This window comes from Haliotis rufescens, unplaced genomic scaffold (assembly GCF_023055435.1).
Source record: "Haliotis rufescens isolate VD_foot unplaced genomic scaffold, xgHalRufe1.0.p SCAF_3, whole genome shotgun sequence".
Classification (NCBI taxonomy): domain Eukaryota; kingdom Metazoa; phylum Mollusca; class Gastropoda; order Lepetellida; family Haliotidae; genus Haliotis; species Haliotis rufescens.
This window is the reverse complement of record NW_025964001.1, coordinates 65855339-65881316: the sequence shown is the minus strand read 5'-3', so window position 1 is coordinate 65881316 and position 25978 is coordinate 65855339. Positions and strand designations below refer to the sequence as shown.

General features: G+C 40.3%; 1 protein-coding gene across 1 annotated transcript in view; it reads left to right on the top strand.

The window, feature by feature from the left end:
* The window catches only part of LOC124152838 (DNA repair protein RAD51 homolog 2-like), a 62561-nt gene that overhangs the window by 8347 nt on the left and 28236 nt on the right, over positions 1–25978 (top strand). The window contains exons 5-6 of the mRNA XM_046525885.2: positions 523–642; positions 9326–9509. Of these exons, the coding sequence (XP_046381841.2) occupies positions 523–642; positions 9326–9509 (304 nt within the window). The remainder of the gene's footprint in view (positions 1–522; positions 643–9325; positions 9510–25978) is intronic.

The following is a 25978-nucleotide window of genomic DNA, read 5'->3' as shown; positions in this document are numbered from 1 at the left end:
GAGCTCCAGATAACTGTTTGAGCAATTGAGGTTTTACTCAAAGGTTTCCAATTTATTGGGTTATTACATTTACATTTTGAACTGAAATTTTGACTACATATACGGTTGGGCTAAAACTTGGCTTATTTCATACAATTCAGACAAAACAGAAGCGATACTGTATACTCTGAAACAAGCGAACACATAATTTTCTTTACTTTTCACTGAGCATAGCAATGTTCGCATGATGACGGTTAGGTAGTTAACCCCTATGATTTGACTGGTTATATTGTTTGCAAGGTAACCCATGGCTACGTGACGTCACATCACCGTTTCACTTCAAACTATTAAAGATGAAGTGATGACTGTTGTCCATTTTTACTGACGTTTGACTGTGTTCTGTGATGTTGTTCCAACATTAATGGAGCTGATGTCTCCACTTACAAAAGGCTAACAGAGGCCCAACACAAGTTCATTGTGTAAATTTTGCAAGGTCGTTCATAAAAATCGGAAGTATATTTAGTATAATTGTTTTCATTTCAGACTCGTAGAAGTAGCAAGATCAAAATTCCCAACACATTTCCAAAATGAGCGTGACATTGTGGATCTTGCAAATCGGGTGTATGTTGACTCAATACAGTCATGCAGCAGTTTGATGAAAAGGTAGGTTCAGTGATTTGATACTGCTAACATAGTTTTTTCTTTTATAGACCCTTTTATAGTTGCTGTGTTGCATCAATGGCATTGAAATTACGCTATATTTCAACCCCATTTAGAAATGTATATCTAATAGGGACTGCCTTGGTCGCTAAATCACAAATACGTTGAACACAGAGTTAACTTATGGATTCCGGTTTTGAGGGGCCTTGATGTTATGGATTTTGTCTTGTTTTAATCTTTCAGTGCATGTGTACCAAAATGTCACATTGCAAGAATAACTGAATCCATGTCAACTCTGTTAATTTGGGGTCACGGGTGGCCCAGTCGTCTAAGGTGCTACAATTCGCTGTGCAGAGTTGCGCCAGATCCATACCCGTGCTTGTGGGACTCCAAACATAGGGGTGCGTATTATACACGATAACCAAATGTTACCCCTTTTCCCCAGCCACACTACGGAAGACATCCAACGGAACTTTTTTACCACATTTTACAGGTTAAATCTCCTGATGTATAAGCATAAATCACAACACTTACCTTTGTTTTTCTGTGATAATAATGAAATATTTAATGTTTATAACCCCTTATTTGTTTCAGCTACTCATTTGTAAAATTAATTTGAAATATTCCTTCTCTATGTTTGTTGTCAATTCTCTCAGCTACACTGCTGGCCATGAAATGTCATCAGTTGATCAATGGATATATCCAGCTTTGGTGTGAAAATATTACAACTACCCACCTGAACGTAATTTATTAACATTTTCTGAAGACAATATATGCAGTTGTCTTAAAAGTTACGTCTAGTTTTTCAATAATCATTGGTATGTGTGAAAAATCACAAAAACCTAATAGTGTAGCACCCTGCATAATTAGCCAATGTATCCGTTTCAAATTTTGTAGGGGGCAAGGGTGGCCCAGTCGTCTAAGGCGCCGCAATTCACTGTGCAGAGTTGCGTCCCTATGATTGTAGGTTCGAATCATGGTTCTCCCTGATAATGTTTCTAGGTTTGTCAGCACCATACCCGTGCTCGTGGGTTTCACCGGAGTGGTAAACGTCTAAGACCTGCATCACTTCTGGTTTTCCTCCCACATCAAGTTGAAAATCCATACTGTTAAAAGCAGCGTTAAACTCAACTCACTCATTCACTCAAATGTTGTACCTATATTTCTTCACAGATCTTTATTTACTGATCCAATACACAGTAAATATTGTGTATTGTGGCACACATACTCTGCTGTGAATAATACATGCAAGGCAATCATTGTTAATTAGATAAAACTATCGCTCAGGGGTTGAAAATTTACAAAAAATGTTACTTGACTTGACTTGATTTTGGGCAAGTATGACCGACAGACATTCTTACTTGACATATTATAAAATGGACTTGCCCAAAATCAAGCTAATATATTCAATAAAATGTTACATCTACAGACCTGAGAATGCGCCCCTGAATATCGTGCTAACTCTGTTATAGCCCGCAATAACGCATGGCTTCCAAAATTTGCTTGTAAACATATTTTATAAACTCAACACTTTCCATCTCACATTAACAGCTTATCACCGCAAGCACTAACACTGGAAATACCAGTCAACAAATCCGAACTGAAATACGCAATTAAATCCCATTATTATTCTATCTGGGTATAAAAATGTGTTCTCTGTATATCTGGACTTATTTTTGTAATATATTTTATATATTTTATTCAAAATTTCATTCATTATTTGTCAGATTACCGCAATTTACACCTTGAAACGAACTTGAGTTGCCAGAGAATGGATACATTTATCATAAATGCCTTACTTTGACTCGTTAAAAGTCATATTTGTTGTAGTTTGACTTATGTGTCAACAAAGTTTTCGCGATTGAGAGCGCCTGAGCCTTGAAGGTGACTTGTGTATTCAAATAAAGTATTTCATCAAAGCTAGGTCTAACGAAGCTTCAAAAGTCGGCACTAGGCCTACCTTGCATTACAAATTCCAAGAAAATAGTAGTCCACGGTCCGTCATTCAGTTTCCAGGAAACATGTCCCATATTTGGAAGTGTTACTATGAGTTATCAATGAAACAATGTGTTTGAAAGTTTCAACAGGAGTAACAGAGAGAGTAACTTTTAGAGGAACATGAAACAGAAAGCCTATTTGCATCCATTTGTAATGATGCATTGAAAGAGTGGTCTCCCTTTGTCCTTGCTGTTCACTCTTTTTCAAAGTAATCTGTATTCATGAAGATGTTTCATCTAATTCATCAATGACACAATATGTGATATGTTTCATAAACAATTTTGTGATGCTATTTGTCTCCATGACATGATATAATTTTGAAAATGAGATTTATGCATGCACGTGTGTGTGTGTGTGTGTGTGTGTGTGTGTGTGTGTGTGTGTGTGTGTGAGTGAGTGAGTGAGTGAGTGTGTGTGGCTGCATGCACCAGTCTGGTTTCATATTACTAGCCCTCTAAGATACCATTCCGCAGTTTAACATGAATACCCCACTCAGACACTGTATACTGACTCCGAGCCGACCAGTCCTTGTTTTAACCCTTTAATGCCAAGCACCAGGCAGGGTAACAACAAGTGCAATCTTTTGATGTGTTTTGGAATCAAACAACCAACCTTCCGCTGTAGTGGCAGAAGGGTGTATGTTCTTCTCCACTGTGTTCTGTCCTCCACTGTGCTCTGCTCTTCTCTACTGTGCTCTGCTCTTCTCTACTGTGATCTGTCTTCTCCATCGTGCTCTGCTCTTCTCCACTGTGCTCTGCTCTTCTCCACTGTGCTCTGCTCTTCTCCACTGTGCTCTGCTCTTCTCCACTGTGCTCTGCTCTTCTCTACTGTACTCTGCTCTTCTCTACTGTACTCTGCTCTTCTCCACTGTGCTCTGCTCTTCTCCACTGTGCTCTGCTCTTCTCTACTGTACTCTGCTCTTCTCTACTGTGCTGTGCTCTTCTCTACTGTACTCTGCTCTTCTCTACTGTGATCTGTCTTCTCCATCGTGCTCTGCTCTTCTCCACTGTGCACTGCTCTTCTCCACTGTACTCTGCTCTTCTCTACTGTACTCTGCTCTTCTCCACTGTGCTCTGCTCTTCTCTACTGTACTCTGCTCTTCTCCACTGTGTTCTGCTCTTCTCTACTGTGATCTGTCTTCCCCATCGAGCTCTGCTCTTCTCCACTGTACTCTGCTCTTCTCTACTGTACTCTGCTCTTCTCTACTGTGCTCTGCTCTTCTCTACTGTGCTCTGCTCTTCTCTACTGTGATCTTTCTTCTCCATCGTGCTCTGCTCTTCTCCACTGTGCTCTGCTCTTCTCCACTGTACTCTGCTCTTCTCTACTGTACTCTGCTCTTCTCCACTGTGTTCTGTTATGCTTTCTTGACTGTGCTCTGCTCTTCTCCACTCTGCTATTCTCTTCTTGACAGTGCTCTTCTCTTCTCCACTGTGCTCTGTCCTCACCACTGTGCTCTTCTCCACTGTGCACTGTTCTCCACTGTGCTCTGCTCTTCTCCACTGTTCTGCTCTTCTCCACTGTGCTCTGCTCTTCTCCACTGTGCTCTGCTCTTCTCCACTGTGCTCTGCTCTTCTCCACTCTGCTCTGCTCTTCTCCACTCTGCTATTTTCTTCTTGACAGTGCTCTTCTCTTCTCCACTGTGCTCTGTCCTCACCACTGTGCTCTTCTCCACTGTGCTCTGCTCTTCTCCACTGTGCCCTGCTCTTCTCCACTGTGCTCTGCTCTTCTCCACTGTGTTCTGCTCTTCTCCACTGTACTCTGTTCTTCTCCACTGTGCTATGCTCTTCTTGACAGTGCTCTTCTCTTCTCCACTGTGCTCTGCTCTTCTCCACTGTGCTTTTCTCCAATCCCATGTGTCTACTCTGCTACCCTTTGCGTTGTTTCAGTTTGTTCTTATATGCTCTGCTGTGCTCCACTAGACTTTTCCCACAGCAGACAATGTTCAAAAATGATATTATATATGTCAATCAGGCATTGTGCCTCTAGGGTTTTCTGCAGACACAAATATTAGCATTGTTTCTACTGTTGTGTTCCTGTCTGCATGAAAGCCTCTGATTAATGTATTGGAGTATTTATTTTACCATGTGAGGAGAGGGCAGAGATTACATTTAGGTGGCAGGTGTTCTGCAGGTGCCCTCTTGCTTGCACAGCGTTCAACACACTGCCACACCAGACACATTTCCTCTACAGTTTAGATATTTACGGTCTTGTTTTACCAGAAAATTGCTTGTTTATATCTGTCTTAAAACTCCCTGTTAGTGTTGGGTTACATCTGCTTGACTCTGTACAAGTGGGGGATTGTTTCCCTTGTGGCTCCCACAAGCCTTCACTCAGTAAAGATGACCTGTGAAGACCCGGGGTAGAATAGGTCTTCAGCAACCCATGCTTGCCGTAAAGGCGACTATGCTTGTTGTAAGAGGCGACTAACGGATCGGGTGGTCAGGCTCGCTGACTTGGTTGATGCATGGCATCGTATCCCAATTGCGTAGATCATTGCTCATGAAGTCAATCACTGGATTGTCTGGTCCAGACTCGATTATTTACAGACAGCAGTCCTATAGCTGGAATATTGTGGTGGGGCTTTACGCAGCAAACAAACAGTTTCGTAATATTGCTCAGAGCTTTTGAGGGACCAATTTATGATAGTCATAAGATGCTGGTAGATGTTTAGGGATGTGGAGGATTTCTTTGTTGTGTCTTTGATAATCAATTACAACAGTATGGACTTGTCAACAAATCTGATATTTTCTGTCACTATCGCTATTGCACCAGCCATATTATGAATACCATTAGGGCTCATATATTAATGTCGCCAGGTGTGTATTTTCAGCATTCCCATCAGATGTAATGGAAACATATAGAAACTTTGATGGCATATTTTGATCTTAGGTTACCTGACTGAAATTTGGTACATGTTTTTAGTAATGGCCCTCAAAATATATATTCTGTTTTTTAGCAATAATTTTTACCTTGACATGACCCAAATTTGTTTGAGAAGTGTAAATCTGATTTTTAATATGGCCGCCATGATTTTGTTTGATCTACATACTTTTTAAAATCATTTCGGAAAGCAATCATGTGAAGATATCACACAGTTTTGGCCCCATCGACTAACCACAACTCGTCGCAACTCCTGTCCATCAAAACAATGATTCCATCTCGAAACTTTTTTTGGTATGAAGACTTGCTCATGTGATGTCTGAGATATGATAATACTTTTTAAAAAGTGTTCATGTATATCAACTTTCTGCAACAGTTGTACAAACAGTGGGTTGAGAGAAATGTACGCTGTGTAAACAATCACCAACATTATTGCCCATCTCCTGCGTTGGGTGATACAGTTGCCATGACTGTGCAATCGCTTGCCACCGATCCGGAACAAACCATTAATTTTCCACCTCACCTCTCACTGATAAGCGGTGATGAATTTGTGTTAAACTCATACATGGTAACTTTAAGAGAGGAGTTGACGCGTTCTACACATGGTCAGACTTGATGAATTCTAGAAGCTATGTCTCCTGATGTGAAAGATCAACCCTCATCTTCCAGGATGAGTTCAAGACCTGGTTTGTTATGATTTTTCTGAAATGAGGCATTTTATTCTCCGATTTGCTTTCTTATCATAAGCTCAATCTAACCCACATTTTTACCATAGAGCTTTGAATAAATTTGGCTTGTGAAAGTGCTGGGGAAAGTAGTGGTTGAATGAAAGAAGAATCTAATGTGTGGAATATATGTTGTTATGAGTTGGTTCACTGATTTAGAATCGTATTTCTCTTTAATAGCCCTTGGTCGAAGCTGGGCCAGACAAAGTAGCAATGTCTCCCCCCATGTCGTCTCTCACTCACTCACTCACTCACTCACTCACTCACTCACTCACTCACTCACTCACTCACCAACAGATTGTTAAGGGTTATTACCTGGTTTGTTTGTTGTTAAATGCCGCACTCAGCAATATTACAGCTATATGATGGCGGTCTGTATAACCTAGTATTTGTACCTACATTGATAATGCCTTGCAAGGCTGTTTAAGATAAAACATGGCACAAAAACTTGGGTCATACTTTTAGTGAGTTTTCCATCTTTCAAAAGAAATCAAGCAACAGTGAGTGAGTGAGTGAGTGAATGTTGGTTATGCTTTTGTCTGCAATATAACAACTGTCTGCAGTATAGCAGTTGTATAGCAAGAGACCCGTGAAGATCCGGGTTAGTCCAGGTCTTCAGCAACCCAGGCTTGCCGTAAAAGGCGACTATGCTTGTCGGGTGGTCAGACTCGCTGACTTAGTTGATGCATTTCATCATATCCCAAATACGTGGGTCGATGCTCATGATATCAATCACTGGATTGTCTGGTCCAAACTTGATTATTCACAGACTGCCATCATATAGCGAGAATATTGCTGAGTGTGGTGTTAAACAACAATCAATCATCAATCATCAAGCAATCAATCAATCAAGCAATCACTATGCATGGAAACTGTGTTGATTTAATTCAAGAAAGAAGATCACAAACTCCACAAACTCTATTTATTTTTGGTAAATACTGAAACTTTGAAAATGCATTTGATTTTTTGTAATATTTTGGCAAAATGGCCACATAAATCTACTTGAGGTGTCTTCGGAATCGATAATCGAAAACAACAATGTCGTCGTACTTGTTCAATTCTCATTTGATGTTTGGAGATGGACACATCTTTTCTGATTTTGAGTTAAAGTTGATTTTGCATTTTCAAAGTGTTTCAGTGTTGTATTCATAAAGACAGTGATAGATTAATTCAAGACATACAACTAGAGAAGTATACAATCAATATATACACCTTTAACAGCATTCTGTACTGGAAGTACACATTCTGCATTAAATCACACATGAAATACCAATTTATCACCGATAAAAAAGGATTAGTCTTTGACAGCACCCCTAATCAGGAAGGTGTATTAAATGTCTATACTCCCCTCTCTCCAATCTACTGGGTGATAACCCAAGATTCAGCACAGTAGCATCTCTACAGCACTTACCTATGTTTACCCTCCACGCCCTGGTGTGTACCTGCCTCCCGATAAGCTGCTATTTTGGCCCCTACCACAAGGGGGCTAGTGTGGAAGACGAGTGGTATTCTACAGGTACCGCTCTCAGTATCAGACAGGTATCGCCCAGAGGCCTCGGGCAGACCACCTTGGAGTGATGAGTGAAGCTTTGCAAAACTGATCTTATGAACCATTTTTCCTTAATGCTTTAATTACCTGCTCTGGGAGTATGTAATCTTGAGAGAGCATTCATATCTGTATTTACTGCTTTTATGCCGTGTTTGAATCTGATTTATAAACATTCCCCTTGAGAAGGTCCATGTGGTTTAATGTAAACGAAGATGGAGAGAATTATGTAACTCCTTTGGCCATGTTGTGCTCGTGTTGTTGTGTTTATTAGGCTGACAAAATATAAACAGTTGGTTGTCATGGCTACTACATGGTTGCCGGGACATGGCAGTTTCGAGTGTGTTTCCTTCAAAGTTGGTGTTGCTATTTTGACCATGGCTGTGAGATAAGAAATAGGCCACCAGAAATTATTTATTTGTCTGGTGGAATCTGTTACAATTTTTACTAAAGTAAATTTATTTTTGTTTTTGGTTTTGATTTAATTATTAGGTCCCAAATTATTATATCATTATCTTTATTGGCCAATTGATGCAGGCATCACATTTAAATGAATTCCGCGGCAGTGAAAAATGCACAAATTGTCACCTGAAGTAGCATTTTGAAATTATTTTATGAATTGGTTGTTGGTTTAAAAATGCCCAAAAGACTTGAGCCACGGGAGTAAAAATATATTGAGTGCACAAAGAAAACTGTACTGTGTAAATACCTAAGGCCACACATTTTTTGTTTTTCACTTCATGGACCAACCGCCCCTACTGAAAGCAGACGGTCCAAAAAATAAATTAATTATAAAAAAATTATTTTTATTATGTCTCCCGCTTGTAATATAGACCCTCTTATACAATAACAAATATTATATATATATTCCATATCTACATCACTATCGTTGATTCAAGAAGCTGGCTGCAGTTTTAACCACACGATTGAATGACTTTGATAAATAAATAAATAAATAAATAAATAAATGACATGGCTATTTATTTTTAGTTTTAGTTATATTTCGACCAACCTTATGTGGAAAAGCTGGATTAAATCTGTGAAACATGAAATTAAAAAAGTGTGGCCTAACATGTGAGAAAATACTCAGTATTGATCTGAAGCTGTGAGTTTGGAGTGAGTGAGTGAGTGAGTATGGTTTTACGCCGCTTTTAGCAATATTCCAGCAATATCACGGCGGGGACACCAGAAATTGGCTTCACACATTGTACCCATGTCGGGAATCGAACCCAGGTCTTCGGCGTGACGAGCGAACGCTTTAACCACTAGGCTACCCGACCGCCCCTCCATGAGTTTGGAAACACTGCATGCTCCATCATTGTGTTCCCTGCTGTGAATATTGCTCAAAACACTCACTCACTCACTCACTCACTCACTCACTCACTCACTCACTCACTCACTCACTCACTCACTCACTCACTCACTCACTCACTCACCCTCACTCGCTCTGTCATTCACTTACTCCATGAACAATATCAACAGGACAGTAAAATGTACTTGTCTGTCAATAGATGTATTGTATTATTTGTTGCTGCAGGTTGAAGAGTTTAGAGGAAGACATCATCACTAAGAAGGTCAAGTTAATTGTGGTGGACTCGATCGCCTCCCTTGTACGGAAAGAATTCAGTACATCCATTGGACAGAATCTGACAGACCGCACCAACTTCCTGTCCCAGGAGGCCGCCATCTTGAAATATGTTGCCGAGGTTTTCTCCATCCCAGTGAGTAGATAGGAATGATCTGGATCTTATTTTGTTGAAGTTGCTGTCACCCTTGCTGGAGGATGCTTTGCTAGTTGTACAAACAAGAAGTGTTTCGTGTTTAATTTGGGACTATTTCAGCCCAATAGCAAAGTACCCTTGCTTCTGTAGGTCTAACTGGAAGCACACTTGTTGCCTGGGAGTGTGGGGTGGGTGGGAGGTTCGATCATTGAGAATGTTGCGCAGTGGAAGGTGACGTTCACGTGTCTACCTTTCGTCTTGTCTACTCCACTGGAAATTATACGATTAATGGGGAACTAAACGTGATTCTCTTTTTATGACATGTGGGGAGCTAAACTTGATTCTCTTCTTAATGTAAAATACAGAAACTATGCAAGGTCCATGACCACGAATGCAGGAATGAATAATTGACTATAGGAGCAAGTACACACTTTACGTTTCTAAGGGCCACGAATATTGTCCCATCTAGTTTATACCAAGACCACGAATATTGTCCCATCTAGTTTATACCAAGACCACGAATATTGTCCCATCTAATTTATACCAAGACCACGAATATTGGTCCAACGATAACTAGTTCCTATAAAGACCACGAATATTGGTCAACGACCGTAAAGTGTGTCTTGCCCCAACGAACGAAAAGCCTGCACTGACGATTGCAATGCATCACATGTCAGCATTCATTTTCTGCACGTGAAATGAATGCCACGATCTGATTTCAATGAAGCATGTGGCGTTTATGCTAAATGTTCATGTTACATGAACCGAAACGATGTTTGGTTTTTTGTTTGGTTTTTTTTCTCCACAACAGAGTATGTAGCGGAAAATCTGTGCTTGTTGACAGTCCATTATGATCTCTGGAATTACATTCCAGCTTTACCTTGACCAGTGAGTCACATGTTGTACAATGTTTCTCCTGTGCAGGACAGTGACACAATATTATTGTCATGGCTGAAACACCATGTTTACAAGGAAACAGGTGACACAAGACTTTATGAACTGTGTCAGCCACTCCTGAATAAAAGTCAAAATAATTATTTAAGTGCTTGACATATTGTGGTCTATAGGAAGGTGGAATTTTTTGAAAGTTTTATTCCATAATAATATATTTTAAAATTACTTGTATATGTGGCAAAAAGGTCAAGGTCATAACTGGTACCTTGAGTCTGTTTTGTGTCAGAAACAATTTGTCAGGTTTTGTTTTTTTCGCCTATGATCTCCTGGGCCCTGTTCCACAAAGCAACATTAGTGCTAAGTTGGTCGTAACTCCCATACTTTACCATAGGCTAACGATCAACGTAGCTCAAAGATCGCTTTGTGGAACAGGGCCCTGGCTTGTAACAGACAAACATTCCAGATCAAAACTGCCGGGCAAAAGAAAGTATACACATATATTTCATGGTGACTAAAAATAAAAGGAACAAGGAATGGTTATTCGAGTGTGATATATTTCATATGGATATCTTAGTGTTTTGGATCCTAAGTTGGATCTGTTTTGGATCTGCAGTGTTTCAGCGACTTTTCAGACTCAATCTCATTAAAATCAGATCTTAGTTCTCACTACCCCAAAACAAAGATCTGAGGACATCCCATTAGGGGTCACGTCAGAACAACCTTTCATCCAACCAATCAGAGCGTCGCTTACCAGATTATTAAAGTGACAGTCGGAATGTGATTTCTAATCATGCAATCTCGAAAACTTTAACATGGGGTATTCCGAACGATAGTTACAGGTTTAATGACTGAATCCTTACAATCTAGACCATCTATTAGCCATTCCAGAATGGTTTTTTGTTCAGGTTTCAAATTTGTAATCGAGAATTTGTCAAAATATGTTTCGAAGCGTAGTAGCCAATTTGAAATTAGTGCCGTAAAGCACGAGAAAGCTGCCGTCTGATTGGTCATTCCATTGGTCGGTCAAATTTTGTGCAAGGTCGGTCTGACGTGACACTAATGGGATGTCCTCAGATCTTGTTTAGCGGTAGCGAGAACTAAGATTTGATTTTAATGAGATTTTTTCAGACTAGTAATGTTTTGACTTTTTTCCACAAATCCAATACTGTCATGAACATAAAGGACTTGCATGGAATTCCTTCTGTTGATTGGGAAACTTGATTCATTTTTTTAAAGAAACAATTGAAAACTAGCCATTTATATTTCCTTGAACTGATTCCATCGTAAATGTGCATTAGTCTCTGTAATCACAGAGCCTGTCATTCACAAGCCTAGCTCCACCTGTAGCAATGAGTGACACTGTCAATCAAGATTTTATCATTGATGCTAATGTCTGTCAGAGATACTAACATGTCCTGAGTGTTGTTAACCCGTATGGTATATCTGCATGTTGTGTCAATGATACGTGTCAATGATGTCTGGACCACGGTGACCCTCTCCCTCCAACTGTCACAAACCAATGCAAATAAGAATCACCCATAAACGCATATTGATAATAATTTATGTTTTTTGTATACTTATTGGTTTAAAATACCCAGAAGACTGGACCCATGGGAGTAAATTGTATTGAATACCCAAAGAAAAATATAAATCCCCAATGAGAATGAATCCATGTGAGTAAATATTCAGTGGCCGAACTGTGATGATGATGATGATGATATCATTCATATGAATAAGTTAAGAATATGATGGTGGTGGTGATGATGATGATGATGATATCATTCATATGAATTAGTTAAGAATATGATGATGATGATATCATTCATATGAATTAGTTAAGAATATGATGATGATGATGATATCATTCATATGAATTAGTTAAGAATATGATGATGATGATGATATCATTCATATGAATTAGTTAAGAATATGATGATGATGATGATATCATTCATATGAATTAGTTAAGAATATGATGATGATGATATCATTCATATGAATTAGTTAAGAATATGATGATGATGATGATATCATTCATATGAATTAGTTAAGAATATGATGATGATGATGATATCATTCATATGAATTAGTTAAGAATATGATGATGATGATGATATCATTCATATGAATTAGTTAAGAATATGATGATGATGATATCATTCATATGAATTAGTTAAGAATATGATGATGATGATATTCATATGAATTAGTTTAGAATATGATGGTGGTGATGATGATGATGATGATGATGATGATGATATCATTCATATGAATTAGTTAAGAATATGATGATGATGATGATGATGTCTGTAAGAACAAGGTGAACCAGTGTGGGATATCATTCAGATGATTAAGTTAAGGATATTATATTCGTTTATATCTTTAATTCAGAGGCAATTTAACATTTCATGCAATGCTTTAACATATGAAGGTATTTTTATTTTCTCTGTGTTGGTCGTGTTATCACGGACATTACAAGTTTTCGTTGCAAAGCTAAAGCATTAGGAACGTTTTTGTTCAGTTTGGCAAAACAACTTTCATTCACCTAATAACAGATGTATTTTACGTTTGGGGTTCTTTATAAATAATGTTTGTGCTGCAGACATAATCAGCGTGTTGGTGGGACAGACATGGTTGTGTTATCTGTGTTGCACCCTCTGGCCCAGACCTACCTACATATGGATCTATATACTGTGGTAATCAGCCCCGCTACGTAGCCGCCACCAACGTACGATGTTTACACGCTGTCTGAGTGGAGGATATCACCTTATACAGTCCGTCTGGTCACTCTGTGACCGTCTTCCTGTTTCAAGTGTACAATATATCTGATATGTGACCGAATACTTGCAACCATTGTACTCCGTGCGTTATGGTAGGGGCTGTCTCAAAACCAGATCTGCTGTTTTGGGGTGAACAAATTCTTCAGGTTTTGTCCTGTTAACTCGGTTTGTTGTCAATGTCAGTGATGTTATGATGTTAGTCTGTAGTGCATCTGTCTGGTAGCACAGAATTTAAGCTTTCCAAAGTAGTGAACTGACTACATATTTTTTATGTCCTATGGTAAAACAAGTAGAATTTCATATTGATTTCGTTTTAAAATGGTCACAGTTCAAATTACATTGTCATGCCAGATTCTTGAAATACCAAACCATTTTTTCTATATCTCTATGTTCTGTGATATAAGATGAAGTCATGTCTAGCCCGTTGACAATTTTTTGACTCGCAATTACAAGTTCTTTTCCAGAATTATGTGCCGGCATTTTTGCATTTTAAGGGTATCCACACTTCATATCTATGTCCTATGCAGAGTTGCATCCCTTGGATGTGCCAGGATCTCCTGATCACAGGTCCTAATCCAAAATTTGCCCAACTTAAAGATCCATGGTGTCAGCTTGGCTGAGAGTTGTAAACAAATATGACCTACATGAATTTGGGATTTCCTCTCAAATGATTTGTTTGTTTGTTTGTTTGTTTGTTTGTTTGTTTAACGCCACACTCAGCAATATTCCAGCTGTATGGCTTAGCTCTGTAAATAATCGAGCCTGGACCATACGATCCGGTGATTGACATCATGAGCATCGATCCACGCAATTTGGCTACAATGACATGCATCAACCAAGTCAGCGAGCCAGACCCCCCGATCCCGTTAGTCACCTTTTACAGCAAGCATGGGTTACTGAAGACCTATTCTACCCAAGATCTTCACAGGTCCCCTCAAATGAAGTTAATGTGGTATGACTGAAATACTGTTCAAAGCAGCGTATAACCAAACTCACTCACTCACTCAATCACTCAAAGAACTTCACATTCCTGTGGTGTTTCTTGTTCTGAACTTAGCCGAGGAAATATTTTCAAACTCTTGATGTTTGTTTTCTGCCCGAGTTCGTACTACAGACAAGAGGGATGACATGAGAGAAAACCACTTGTGTGACATTCAGTCAGGTGACTTGAGAATAACCAGAAAACAAAACATGTCTGAATATATTTGTTCTTGAAAGGGCTGAGGTGTGTACAACAGGTAAAAAGGGGAAGTTACCTGGTGCAAGTTAATTATAGGTATTACGCCTGCAATGTCTAACTACCGCCATCGCTACAAGTAGTCCCAGATTCACCTGCACCGCAGTCGGTGGAGACAGCCTGCGTCATTACAATCACAATCAGCAGTTGAAGTTACAAATGTAAGTCAATGGTCCTTGACAGAAACCTACTGTTAAAAATAGTTCCATGCACTGTAGCGCACCTGGCTGTAGTCAACAGTTTGAACTGTCAACAAGATGGCCACTTCAAAGTTCCTCTCAGCATTAATATTAAAATATTTTCTAAATCTAAACTAAAAAAAAACACTAAAATTTTATGATTTCAATAAAATATGATGTCATAATAAGAAGAAACAAACATACATGCTGAAGTTCAGCTCCCCAATTTTAGAGAAGACGTTCACAAAATGCATATTTTTCCATAATACAAGAGCATGGAAATAACATGGTCCATATTTTATATATTGAAAAAAACAAAATGTACACAATTATCAAAACAAATGCCAAATTACATTTGAGACAAACATTGCCAAGTAATAGCCATAAATATATTTTTCCGTATGGCTGCTGTGACATCTTTTGTGAGAATGATCATTTCACGTTTCACTGGTCCAGTAGTTTCTGAGGAGATGATGTTTACGGTGAATTTGAAGATAATTATGCAGCATGGTCAAAGCTCAAAATTATAATAACGCAAAAAAGGGAACATATACGTTGAACGTACCCCACCACTAACTACACTTGTTCAAAATATATTCCATTTGATAAAAAAAAAATGACCTAGTAATGGGCATTAATAGATTTTTCAATTGAAAATCTGATTCAAACCTCTAGAACAAATTGAGGTGTCATCATTGGAGGGAACAAGTATGTGAAATGTCAGCTTCATTGTTTCAGGGAGAAGACATATATGATTGACAACACCGCACTTGTCTTTTAGTCAAGATTTAGGAGATTCCTAGATTCAAATACTACAATAAACCCAAGGAGAGCCTTTAGTTTTGAACACTGTCAATGGGAAAAGGTTGGTTGGTAATTGGTTGGTATGTTGTTTAACGCCGCACTCAGCAATATTCCAGCTATATGATGGCGGTCTGTAAATAATCGAGTCTGGACCAGACAATCCAGTGGTTGATATCATGAGCATCGATCCACATAATTGGGATCAATGACATGCATCAACCAAGTCAGCGAGCCTGACCACCCGATCCGGTTAGTCGCCTTTTACTGCAAGCATGGGTTACTGAAGATTTATTCTACCCCGGAATCTTCACGGGGCCAATGGGAAAAGGAAATAATCAGAAAAGATTACCATGACAGTCTCCATTTTTAAGTGATGTTTTAATTACGTATCACCTGTATCTGTATGACTGAAAGGATACTGCTGGTCCTAGCGATTAAGGTGGAGGTGAATGTGTAAGAACTGTGTTCAGTTGGTTCATCAAGCACCTGGGCTGACCTCTGTCTCATACACTGATACAATTGCTGGTATATATTTCACAACAGTTCGTGAATGATTGTGTGGTGTGATGTCCACATTCTAGACTGTCTGCTGGTGATCCAATCAGAACTGTTGAACTATCAGCCATAATCTCACGACATCATGCAGACATGACGAGACAATGGCAGATGATAAACCGGCCGATAGATAATGCAGACAATAGAGACAACTGATAGGAAATGTTATTTGTAATTAGGATGGTGTATGACTAAGAAAGTTTGGTATGCTTGTTGCAAAGGATGACGTAGGGTTAAGGCCCTTTATGCCCTCAGGATCTGCATAAGTCTGCAATTTCAGTCACTAGTATGACGCCTGTGTCTAGTAAAAGTCTGTTTGGTCTAATAAACTCATCTAATGATAGTTCATACAATACCACTAAAATCTACAGATCCCGATGTTAATAGACTGATAACTAAAAATTGACCAACAAATAGTTATTAAAGTTGTCATATGTGTTTATATGAATGATAATTAGACTTTGTTTATTTCAACAATTATATTTATATAATTAAAATTTTGTTGTGTTCATTGAAATTCCTGTATTCTGATGAGCTGAATTGGTCACGGGTTATTGCAGTTATTTCCTATTGAATGCAAAGAAATTAAGCCACGCCAACCAAGGCGGACTACTTTATTACCGCGGAATGTCGGGGAATCTGAATATTACAATCGAGGGAATTCCCTCTCTGCTCATGTGTATCGTCATGCACAGGACATTAAGCAAAATCCATGCATATTCAGTGTCCAAAGAACTCTTAGAGACTGAAGGCCGAGAAGGAATGAAACAGTAAAGGTGGGGGCTCGCTCGACTGTTTTTTCCCCCTTTGCCCCAGTTCCACAACGTTCATGTCTTCAGGTTTCATATCTAACTTGCATTTTTCCGACTGTGTCTTCCCATTCTCAGGGAACTAATGTTTGAATCTGGCGGTAACTAAGCATGTCATTTGAAACAGCCGCCTTCTCCCGGACATATTTGTTCCGGTTTGTTACAGTCTGACTGTTGCAGTTCTTCTCACCTCTTGCCTTGACTGACAGGTCCTATGAACTTTGTTGTTATCCTACTCTCCGTTGATTGGCAACTGACTGTGAAAGTTATGTGGATAAATTAAACGATCACCTGATTCATGTCACACCACAGTATGTATTCCTACACCTGGAATGTTTGTTAATCTCGGCATTTTTGTCTGTTTTATTATATACAACTGTTTTTTGTTAAACTATTGTAAATAAAAAATGTTTTCGTTGTCAAATTTCATTATAAGCATTGACTGTGTATTTTTTTCGGTTCTTTGAGGTACGAATCGAAAAACCAATGTGCAAACTTTTGTAAGAATCTGCTACCTCAATGAACCGAAAAAAATACACAGTCAGTCTTTAAAATTATAATTAGGACTTATGTCAACACTAAAAATCTGCATTTTTCACTCATTTTAGCTATACTTCTGTATTTTATAATGTCAGACCTCCAAATCTTGAAATTGTTAGATAAAAATAAAGGTTTGATGTCAGCCGTTTGAACATGTGTGATAATTTTCACACCAATATTTCAATGTTAATAACGATGGCACAAGATTTCATATCGCTGAGGGACGTGCTCAGTTATGTGATCCATATCACACAAACGAGTCATGATATGATACACATCACATATAAGATTCACGATATGATATATCACATATACATGAGTCATGGTAAAATATATATCACATACATGAGTCATGGTATAATATATATCACATACACGAGTCATGGTATAATATATATCACATACACGAGTCATGGTATAATATATATCACATACACGAGTCATGGTATAATAAATATCACATATATACAAGTCATGATATAATATATATCACATACAGGAGTCATAAAATGATACACATCGCAATACAATCCAAAGGTTTCCAAAGCAGAATAAAACAACAATTTGATATATATCCTTCCAAACCTGTCACTATGTTTCAAGGTGCTGATTAGGAAATTCTTTTTTAAATTTGGTCATAATCAGGAAAACAACTGGGTCATTAACTGGGACATTGAATGTTTTCTCTAATAACTGTGACATGCTGATAGAAGCTGGGATGTGTGACATCATGTGATGACGAAGAGGCGGAGATGAATCATTTAGTGTGGGTTTTATTTTATCTGGTGTCACAATTCCGGAATACAATCACATGGCCTACACTTGTCTGTAGCTTGTGTGTGATAACTGCCGCTGCACTTGTCTGAGGCAGAGTTGTGTCCCTTTGACCATACAAGTGTAAATGCTGGCTTCCTGCCTGTTGTCAGACAAGGGAGCTTATGGTTAGGCATCATTTGAGGTACCATGTGACCAGGTGAAACAAGCTGCAGTAACTTCCAGTGTGGTCGTGGATTTGTGCATGAATATCCCTGAAATTAAGAATAAGCCCATTGGTAAGACGCTGAGATGAGTTGCTTCCCTTGTTTGTGACAGGATTCACTTTCAGGTTTGCCTCTTAGATATTCCCTTATAATGATCCCTGGGCCCACTTGCACAAAGGGATCTTAGCGCTAAGATGATCGTAACTCCCATACTTTAACATAGGCTTACAATAGTCATTGCGCTAAGATCGCTTTTTGCAAGTGGGCCCTGGTCTTAGAGTCTCTTGTCACATTCCCCAACCTTTTCTCCAACATTACGTTGAAACTGATGTCACTACTCTACCACATTATACCAGCCTTCCAAATTCATGCTAGTCTGCTAGCCCGAGACTACTTAATTGTGCTGAGGACAAATAAAAATCCAATCACGGTAGTCCTCATAGACTAGTTGCAACTGATACACAATCTCTATATTTGCAATAAGAATGTCATCCGCAGAAAAAATTACATTGTATCACTTCAGTGAATTCAGGGAAAGGAACAGATCATAGCAATTGAAATTGGTCAATACAAATTTGAAATTTGAGATAAAACATCACTAGACATGATGATTTACCAATTTAATTGTATTTCCTGTTCTGCTAGGTATTGTTTTATATGCAGAGATTAAGATTACTGTGTTTATAGTCTCATAAACTAAGCCATCACCTGTGCATACTATTTCTCGTAATCTACTGTTGATTCAGTTAAAAATTACCCAATAATATAACTTCAAAGAATTTTGATACAATGATTGGAAGAATTGTATCTGAAACTATTAACTTATCAGGAATAATGTATTCCAATATCATGTTATTTTAATTGCAGCTTTACAATATTTATTTGAAATTATTAATAACCATAAGCTTAGCACTTTGGCACAGATGATCTCTGTTGCCAGATTTTTTTTTCGTATGGAACAATTTGACCAATCACCGTCGATGCTCCCGCGCTCGTGTTAGCAAAAACTTTATGTTGACATATAATAGTCAAACTACAACAAATCTCACTTTCAACAAGTCAATGTATGGCATTTATTATATAGATGTCCATTCTCTATCTACTAAAGATTATTATTAGGCATCAAATAGCGGTAATCTGACCGTGGTTGCTGTCAACCGATCACTTCACACACGATTTCGCCAAAATGAATGTAAACAATATTGAATAAAATTTTGAATAAAATTAAGGAAATAGATTGCAAAAATAAATCCAGGTGAACACTTTTTATAACCAGATATTGTAATTACAAGATTAGTTTGCGTACTTCAATTCAGTACAGATTTGTTAATTGACATGGTAGTTCCGGGGTTACGTGCTCACAGTAATGTCTTTGGTGTTGGGGGGAAAAACATCAAAACTCTTCAACCCTGTGTATAAGACAACCCCCCTTGAAATCCCCTTAGTTCTAGGTACGAAAAACTTGCCTTATACACAGCGATATTCGGTAAGATTCTTATAATATCAACTCCAATCATTTGACAGAAACATTTGTGATCAATGAATGTTTGTTTGTTTCTTTGTTGTTTTACACCGCACTCAGCAATATTCCAGCTATATGACGGCGGTCTGTAAATAATTGAGTCTGGACCAGACAATCCAGTGATTGATATCATGAGCATTGGTCCACGCAATTGGAACCGATGACATGCATCAACCAAGTCGGCAAGCCTGACCACCCGATCCCGTTAGTCATCTTTTACGACAAGCAATGGTTGCTGAAGACTAATTTTACCCCGGAATCTTCACGGGTCGATCAATGAATGACTGCTGTGAACACACTGATAGCATGGGTAATGACCAATGATTGATGTGAAGCGGCCAACCAGCTCCCACCACTACTACATTCAGGTGTGGGATGACTGGCATTCTTTGATCAGTTGGAATTATTCAGAATTGTTTGAATTCAAAGACCAAATCACTGCCATACTTTTTCCCTCTCGATGCATGTTCCTTTACAACTCCCTGATAAGAGGTGACTAACGGGATCGAGGGGTCAGGCTCGCTGACTTGGTTGATGCATGTCATCGTATCCCAATTGCGTAGACTGATGCTCATGATGTCAATCACTGGATTGTCTGGCTAAGACATGATTATTTACAGACCGCTGTCATGAAGCAGGAATATTGCCGAGTGCGGCGTTAAACAACAAACAAACAAACAAAAACAAAACGTCTGTCTCCAGCCATGTGATTGGGGCATGCTGAGATCGAGCCCAAACAAAAATCTCCCTGATAAGTACAACCCGTGTAGATTCCGGGGTAGAATAGGTCTTCAGCAACCAATACTTGCCGTAAAAGGTGACAATGCTTGTCGTGAAAGGCGACTAACTGGATCGGGTGGTCAGGCTCGCTGACTTGGTTGAAACATGTCTTCTAACCCAATTGCGTGGATCGATACTCATGATGTCAATCACTGGATTGTCTGGTCCAGACTCGATTATTTTACGGACCACCGTCATATAGCTGGAATATTACTGAGTGCGGCATTAAACAACAAACCTACCAACCAACCAACCAACCCTGATCAGTACATGTAGCCTCATTTTGTTCTGTGAGTTGAGCTTGATTGAACATCAGGAACCTGGACTTATTTTTTCCACAGAATAAAGGTGAGCTTCTGAATCAGTCGCTCTGATTTCCTCAGGTTTGACATATTGTCAGGCACATCCACAGTCTGAGTTTCCTTAGTGGCCACACAGAACAGATATTTTACAAAAGAAAACATTAATCAGACTTAAATGCCAGAAAATAAGCTTCATGAAAAAATCTAATGAGAACTGTAACTCAATATGGCTTTCTTCTGAAACTGGTAAATGAAATCTTATGCCCAATTTGAAATATATAAATCTCACCAATGAATGTCCCTGCAGGCTGTAATTGGTGGCACACTATCATTAAGTGGATCCAAGGTTTGGTTTTAGTAATTGTCGGCCTTTTTTTTTGAAAGTCAAGTGGTTTTGGAAAGATTACTTCCAGATCTTGTAGTCATTAACAATCAGTTATCATTCGTTTGTCTGTGAGAAGAAGGCAATTACGTGGAAGTTGTGACTGGTTGGCGGGAGTGGTGTGGATTTCAAAGCATTGACAGTAAAGAGTTATCTCCCCTTTAGCCTTCTGCCGCAGATTGCTGAACAGGGATGTGATAAGGTCTTCTAATTAGAAACCAATGGAAAATGAAGGTGACACAAGCTGCTGATATTTTGAGAAAAACTGATTTTATATGTAAGGGGAATGTGTCATAAATTAAATGTTATTTCCTTTGCAATATTCGTTTTGTTTGCTGATTTTCGTAAATTATGTGAAGCCAGAAAATGTATCGTGAACAGAGGTTTTCTGACGGGTTGGGTAAAAACAACAACTAACTTTGTGTACCTGATTTATTTTTGGTTTATTTATTTTCTGAGAATGTTTTGTACATGACTCCTTTTGTGAGGCAGAATAGGTTCCCAATGGCTGATGTAAAGGCTGCTATTGAGGATTGTGTGGTACAGTGTGTCCCCTGCATGATTGGGTGGATTGGGTGGGAAGAAATTCACTAACTCAAAAAAATATTTTCCCAGTTTTTGCAATAATCAATCCTCATTGATAAATAAATATTAAAATTTGAATTTTTAAAAATAAAATACAATTTTAAGAAACTGTTCAGACAATGCTCAGATGTAATTCAAACTGGAAAGTTTTCAGGATTTGGATTGAATTTAGATGAAACTTTATTCACATACAAAATATCACCAAAACACTGTTGACACAACCCCTCCACCTGTGTCTGTTGAATACCAAGATATGTGACAACAGAATTTACCCCATAACAACAAAGACTGTTTCCTTGATTGCTAATTAGGAAGAGTTCTGATCATGTTCAACATATGTATTTTTATCAGGTAGACATTTTTCCCCTGTAATAACATCACTCAGTGATAAGGTCACGATTTGGCTGGATCATTTTACGCGTGACATTTGTCAAGTGTGGATTAAGTAAATTTGTTTTGAGTTTAATGGTTGTTTTTGTTTTCTGGGGTGATAGTACTGAAAAATAATTGCTGAGATGAAATAGACAATCAGTTTCAGATATATCTATTGACAGTTATTTTGGCATGAAGTAACACTGTGTATCTTTTGGAGATGCGCGGTATTACTGGAATGCGACAATTTGACACAAATTAATGAGTACGTATCACAATACTGGTACCTTTGGAAAATACCAGCATATTACATTTTCAAAATCATGCATCTTTTCATCTTGTTGGCAAAGTTTTCATACAGTAATTGACAAGTTGAAATTATGAATTCAGAAATTAGCAACTGATTCCTGTGATTGAAAATGTGAAACTATCCATGACCAACTTCCTGTACGTAATGTCCATTATGCATGTATTGTGACCATAGCAAAGTGGCAGGTGACTAAAAAATGTATGGATTTATTTCACACTAAAAAACACCAAGCACACCAAAGACCTGTGAAGATCCGGTGTAGAATCGGTCTTCAGCAACCCATGCTTGCTGTAAAAGGCGACTATGCTTGTCGTAAGAGGCGACTGACGGGATCGGGTGGTCAGGCTCGCTGACTTGGTTGATGCTTTAGATTTAGAAAATATTTTAATATTAATGCTGAGAGGAACTTTGAAGTGGCCATCTTGTTGACAGTTCAAACTGTTGACTACAGCCAGGTGCGCTACAGTGCATGGAACTATTTTTAACAGTAGGTTTCTGTCAAGGACCATTGACCTACATTTGTAACTTCAACTGCTGATTGTGATTGTAATGACGCAGGCTGTCCCCACCGACTGCGGTGCAGGTGAATCTGGGACTACTTGTAGCGATGGCGGTAGTTAGACATTGCAGGCGTAATACCTATAATTAACTTGCACCAGGTAACTTCCCCTTTTTACCTGTTGTACACACCTCAGCCCTTTCAAGAACAAATATATTCAGACATGTTTTGTTTTCTGGTTATTCTCAAGTCACCTGACTGAATGTCACACAAGTGGTTTTCTCTCATGTCATCCCTCTTGTCTGTAGTACGAACTCGGGCAGAAAACAAACATCAAGAGTTTGAAAATATTTCCTCGGCTAAGTTCAGAACAAGAAACACCACAGGAATGTGAAGTTCTTTGAGTGATTGAATGAGTGAGTGAGTTTGGTTATACGCTGCTTTGAACAGTATTTCAGTTATACCACATTAACTTTATTTGAGGGGGACCCGTGAAGATCTTGGGTAGAATAGGTCTTCCGTAACCCATGCTTGCCATAAAAGGCGACAAAGCTTGTCGTAAGAGGCGACTAGCTGGATCGGGTGGTCAGGCTTGCTGAGTTGGTTGATGCATGTCATCGTATCCCAATTGCGTGTGTGCAAAAACACTGTCACTCTTTTATGAAATTAGTGGGGGGAGGGCATAAATTTAATGATCCTCTGAAAATGCAGTCCAGTTCAAGTCGTCACAAAGTTCCAGATGAAATAATGCTGCAATGTGTTGTACTTATTGCAATACATGAATCATTATCACGAAACTCTGGCCAATACCCTTCACTCGTGTCTTTTAAGCATTGGTGTTAAAAGAATCAGTAATTGCCATTAATGAGGAGGATCATTGATTACCATCAGGGGTATCAGACGTTTCATTTTGTAAGTCTCCTTCTCTCCCCCCAAACATTATAATTCTTATATTAAAATATTTCCAGTTGTACATTGTTAGTTCGTGGAATTTCTTTTTGACTGAAATCTTTACTTCTCCAGTTCCTCCATTTTCACACACTCATTGAATTTTTTGTTGTGGTGTTTATGGTAATTAATGTATTAAGAGTCCAATGATCTTTAATTGTGGAATATGAAAGGGACCTTTGTTTAAATATCAAACCATATTGCAAGGGGGAATCAAAATTATTTTCTTGGATGGTTTTTATCATTGGATGCACACATTAAGCACTTAAAGCACAAAGTTAATTATCTTCTTGAATATTGCAGTGGAGAATCAGGTCAGTGCACTTTGAAGCAAGTTTCATCCCATCAACCTATCTCTCACCACCACGGCCCCACCCCAGCACCTCCACCCTTCGTGACCCCACCCCTTCACCTCCACCCTCCATCACTCCACCCTAGCATCTCCACCCTCCAGGACCCCACCCCTTCACCTCCACCCTTCATCACTCCACCCTAGCATCTCCACCCTCAAGAACCCCGACCCAGCATCTCCACCCTTCGTGACCCCTCCCAGCACCTCTACCCTTCGTGACCGCTCCCAGCACCTCCACCCTCCAGGACCCCACCCCAGCACCGCCACCCTCCAGGACCCCACCCAAGCACCTCCACCCTCCAGGGCCCCACCCCAGCACCGCCACCCTTCGTTACCCCTCCCAGCACCTCCACCCTCCAGGACCCCACCCTAGCACCTCCACCCTCCAGGACCCCACCCCAGCACCTCCACCCTCCAGGACCCCACCCCAGCACCTCCACCCTCCAGGACCCCACCCCAGCACCTACACCCTCCATCACCCCACCCCAGCAGCTCAACCCTCCAGGACCCCACCCCAGCACCTCCACCCTCCAGGACCCCACCCCAGCACCTCCACCCTCCAGGACCCCACCTCCACCCTCCAGGACCCCACACCAGCACCTCCACCCTCCATGACCCCACCCCAGCACCTCCACCCACCATGGCCCCACCCCAGCACCTCCACCCTCCAGGACCCCACACCAGCACCTCCACCCTCCAGGACCCCACACCAGCACCTCCACCCTCCAGGACCCCACCCCAGCACCTCCACCCACCATGGCCCCACCCCAGCACCTCCACCCTCCATGTCCCCACCCCAGCACCTCCACCCTCCAGGACCCCACCCCAGCACCTTCACCCTCCAGGACCCCACCCCTTCACCTCCACCCTCCATGTCCCCACCACTTCACCTCCACCCTCCATGTCCCCACCCCAGCACCTCCACCCTCCATCACCTCACCCCTTCACCTCCACCCTCCATCACCCCACCCCTTCACCTCCACCCTCCATCACCCCACCCCTTCACCTCCACCCTCCATCACCCCACCCCAGCACCTCCACCCTCCAGGACCCCACACCAGAGCCTCCACCCTCCAGGACCCCACCCCTTCACCTCCACCCTCCAGGACCCCACCCCTTCACCTCCACCCTCCAGGACCCCACACCAGCACCTCCACCCTCCATCACCCCACCCCAGCACCTCCACCCTCCAGGACCCCACACCAGCACCTCCACCCTCCAGGACCCCACCCCTTCACCTCCACCCTCCATCACCCCACCCCTTCACCTCCACCCTCTAGGACCCCACCCCATCACCTCCTCCCTCCATGATCCCACCCTAAACCCCCACCCCACCCCACACCATCACCCCACCCAATCCCCAACCCCATTCCCATACCCCAAAAAAGAGTGCAACTGACACTGTACCAAATCTCTCATAATTCCCTTTCCTAATTCTCAGGAGGCTCTTCAAACCTGGTGATTAAGTTTCTGGGGGTCTTGTTTATGTGTGTGCCTCTGCCCGGTGTTGGGTTTACACCAAGGGGACCCACAGACTCCCGCCCGGTGCACTTGCACTGTGACATACAACAGAGCTTGTCGATTACTCCCACATGTAGGTGCGCAGTGCAGTTGTCGCTGCTGTTGCGAGCAGTGTGCT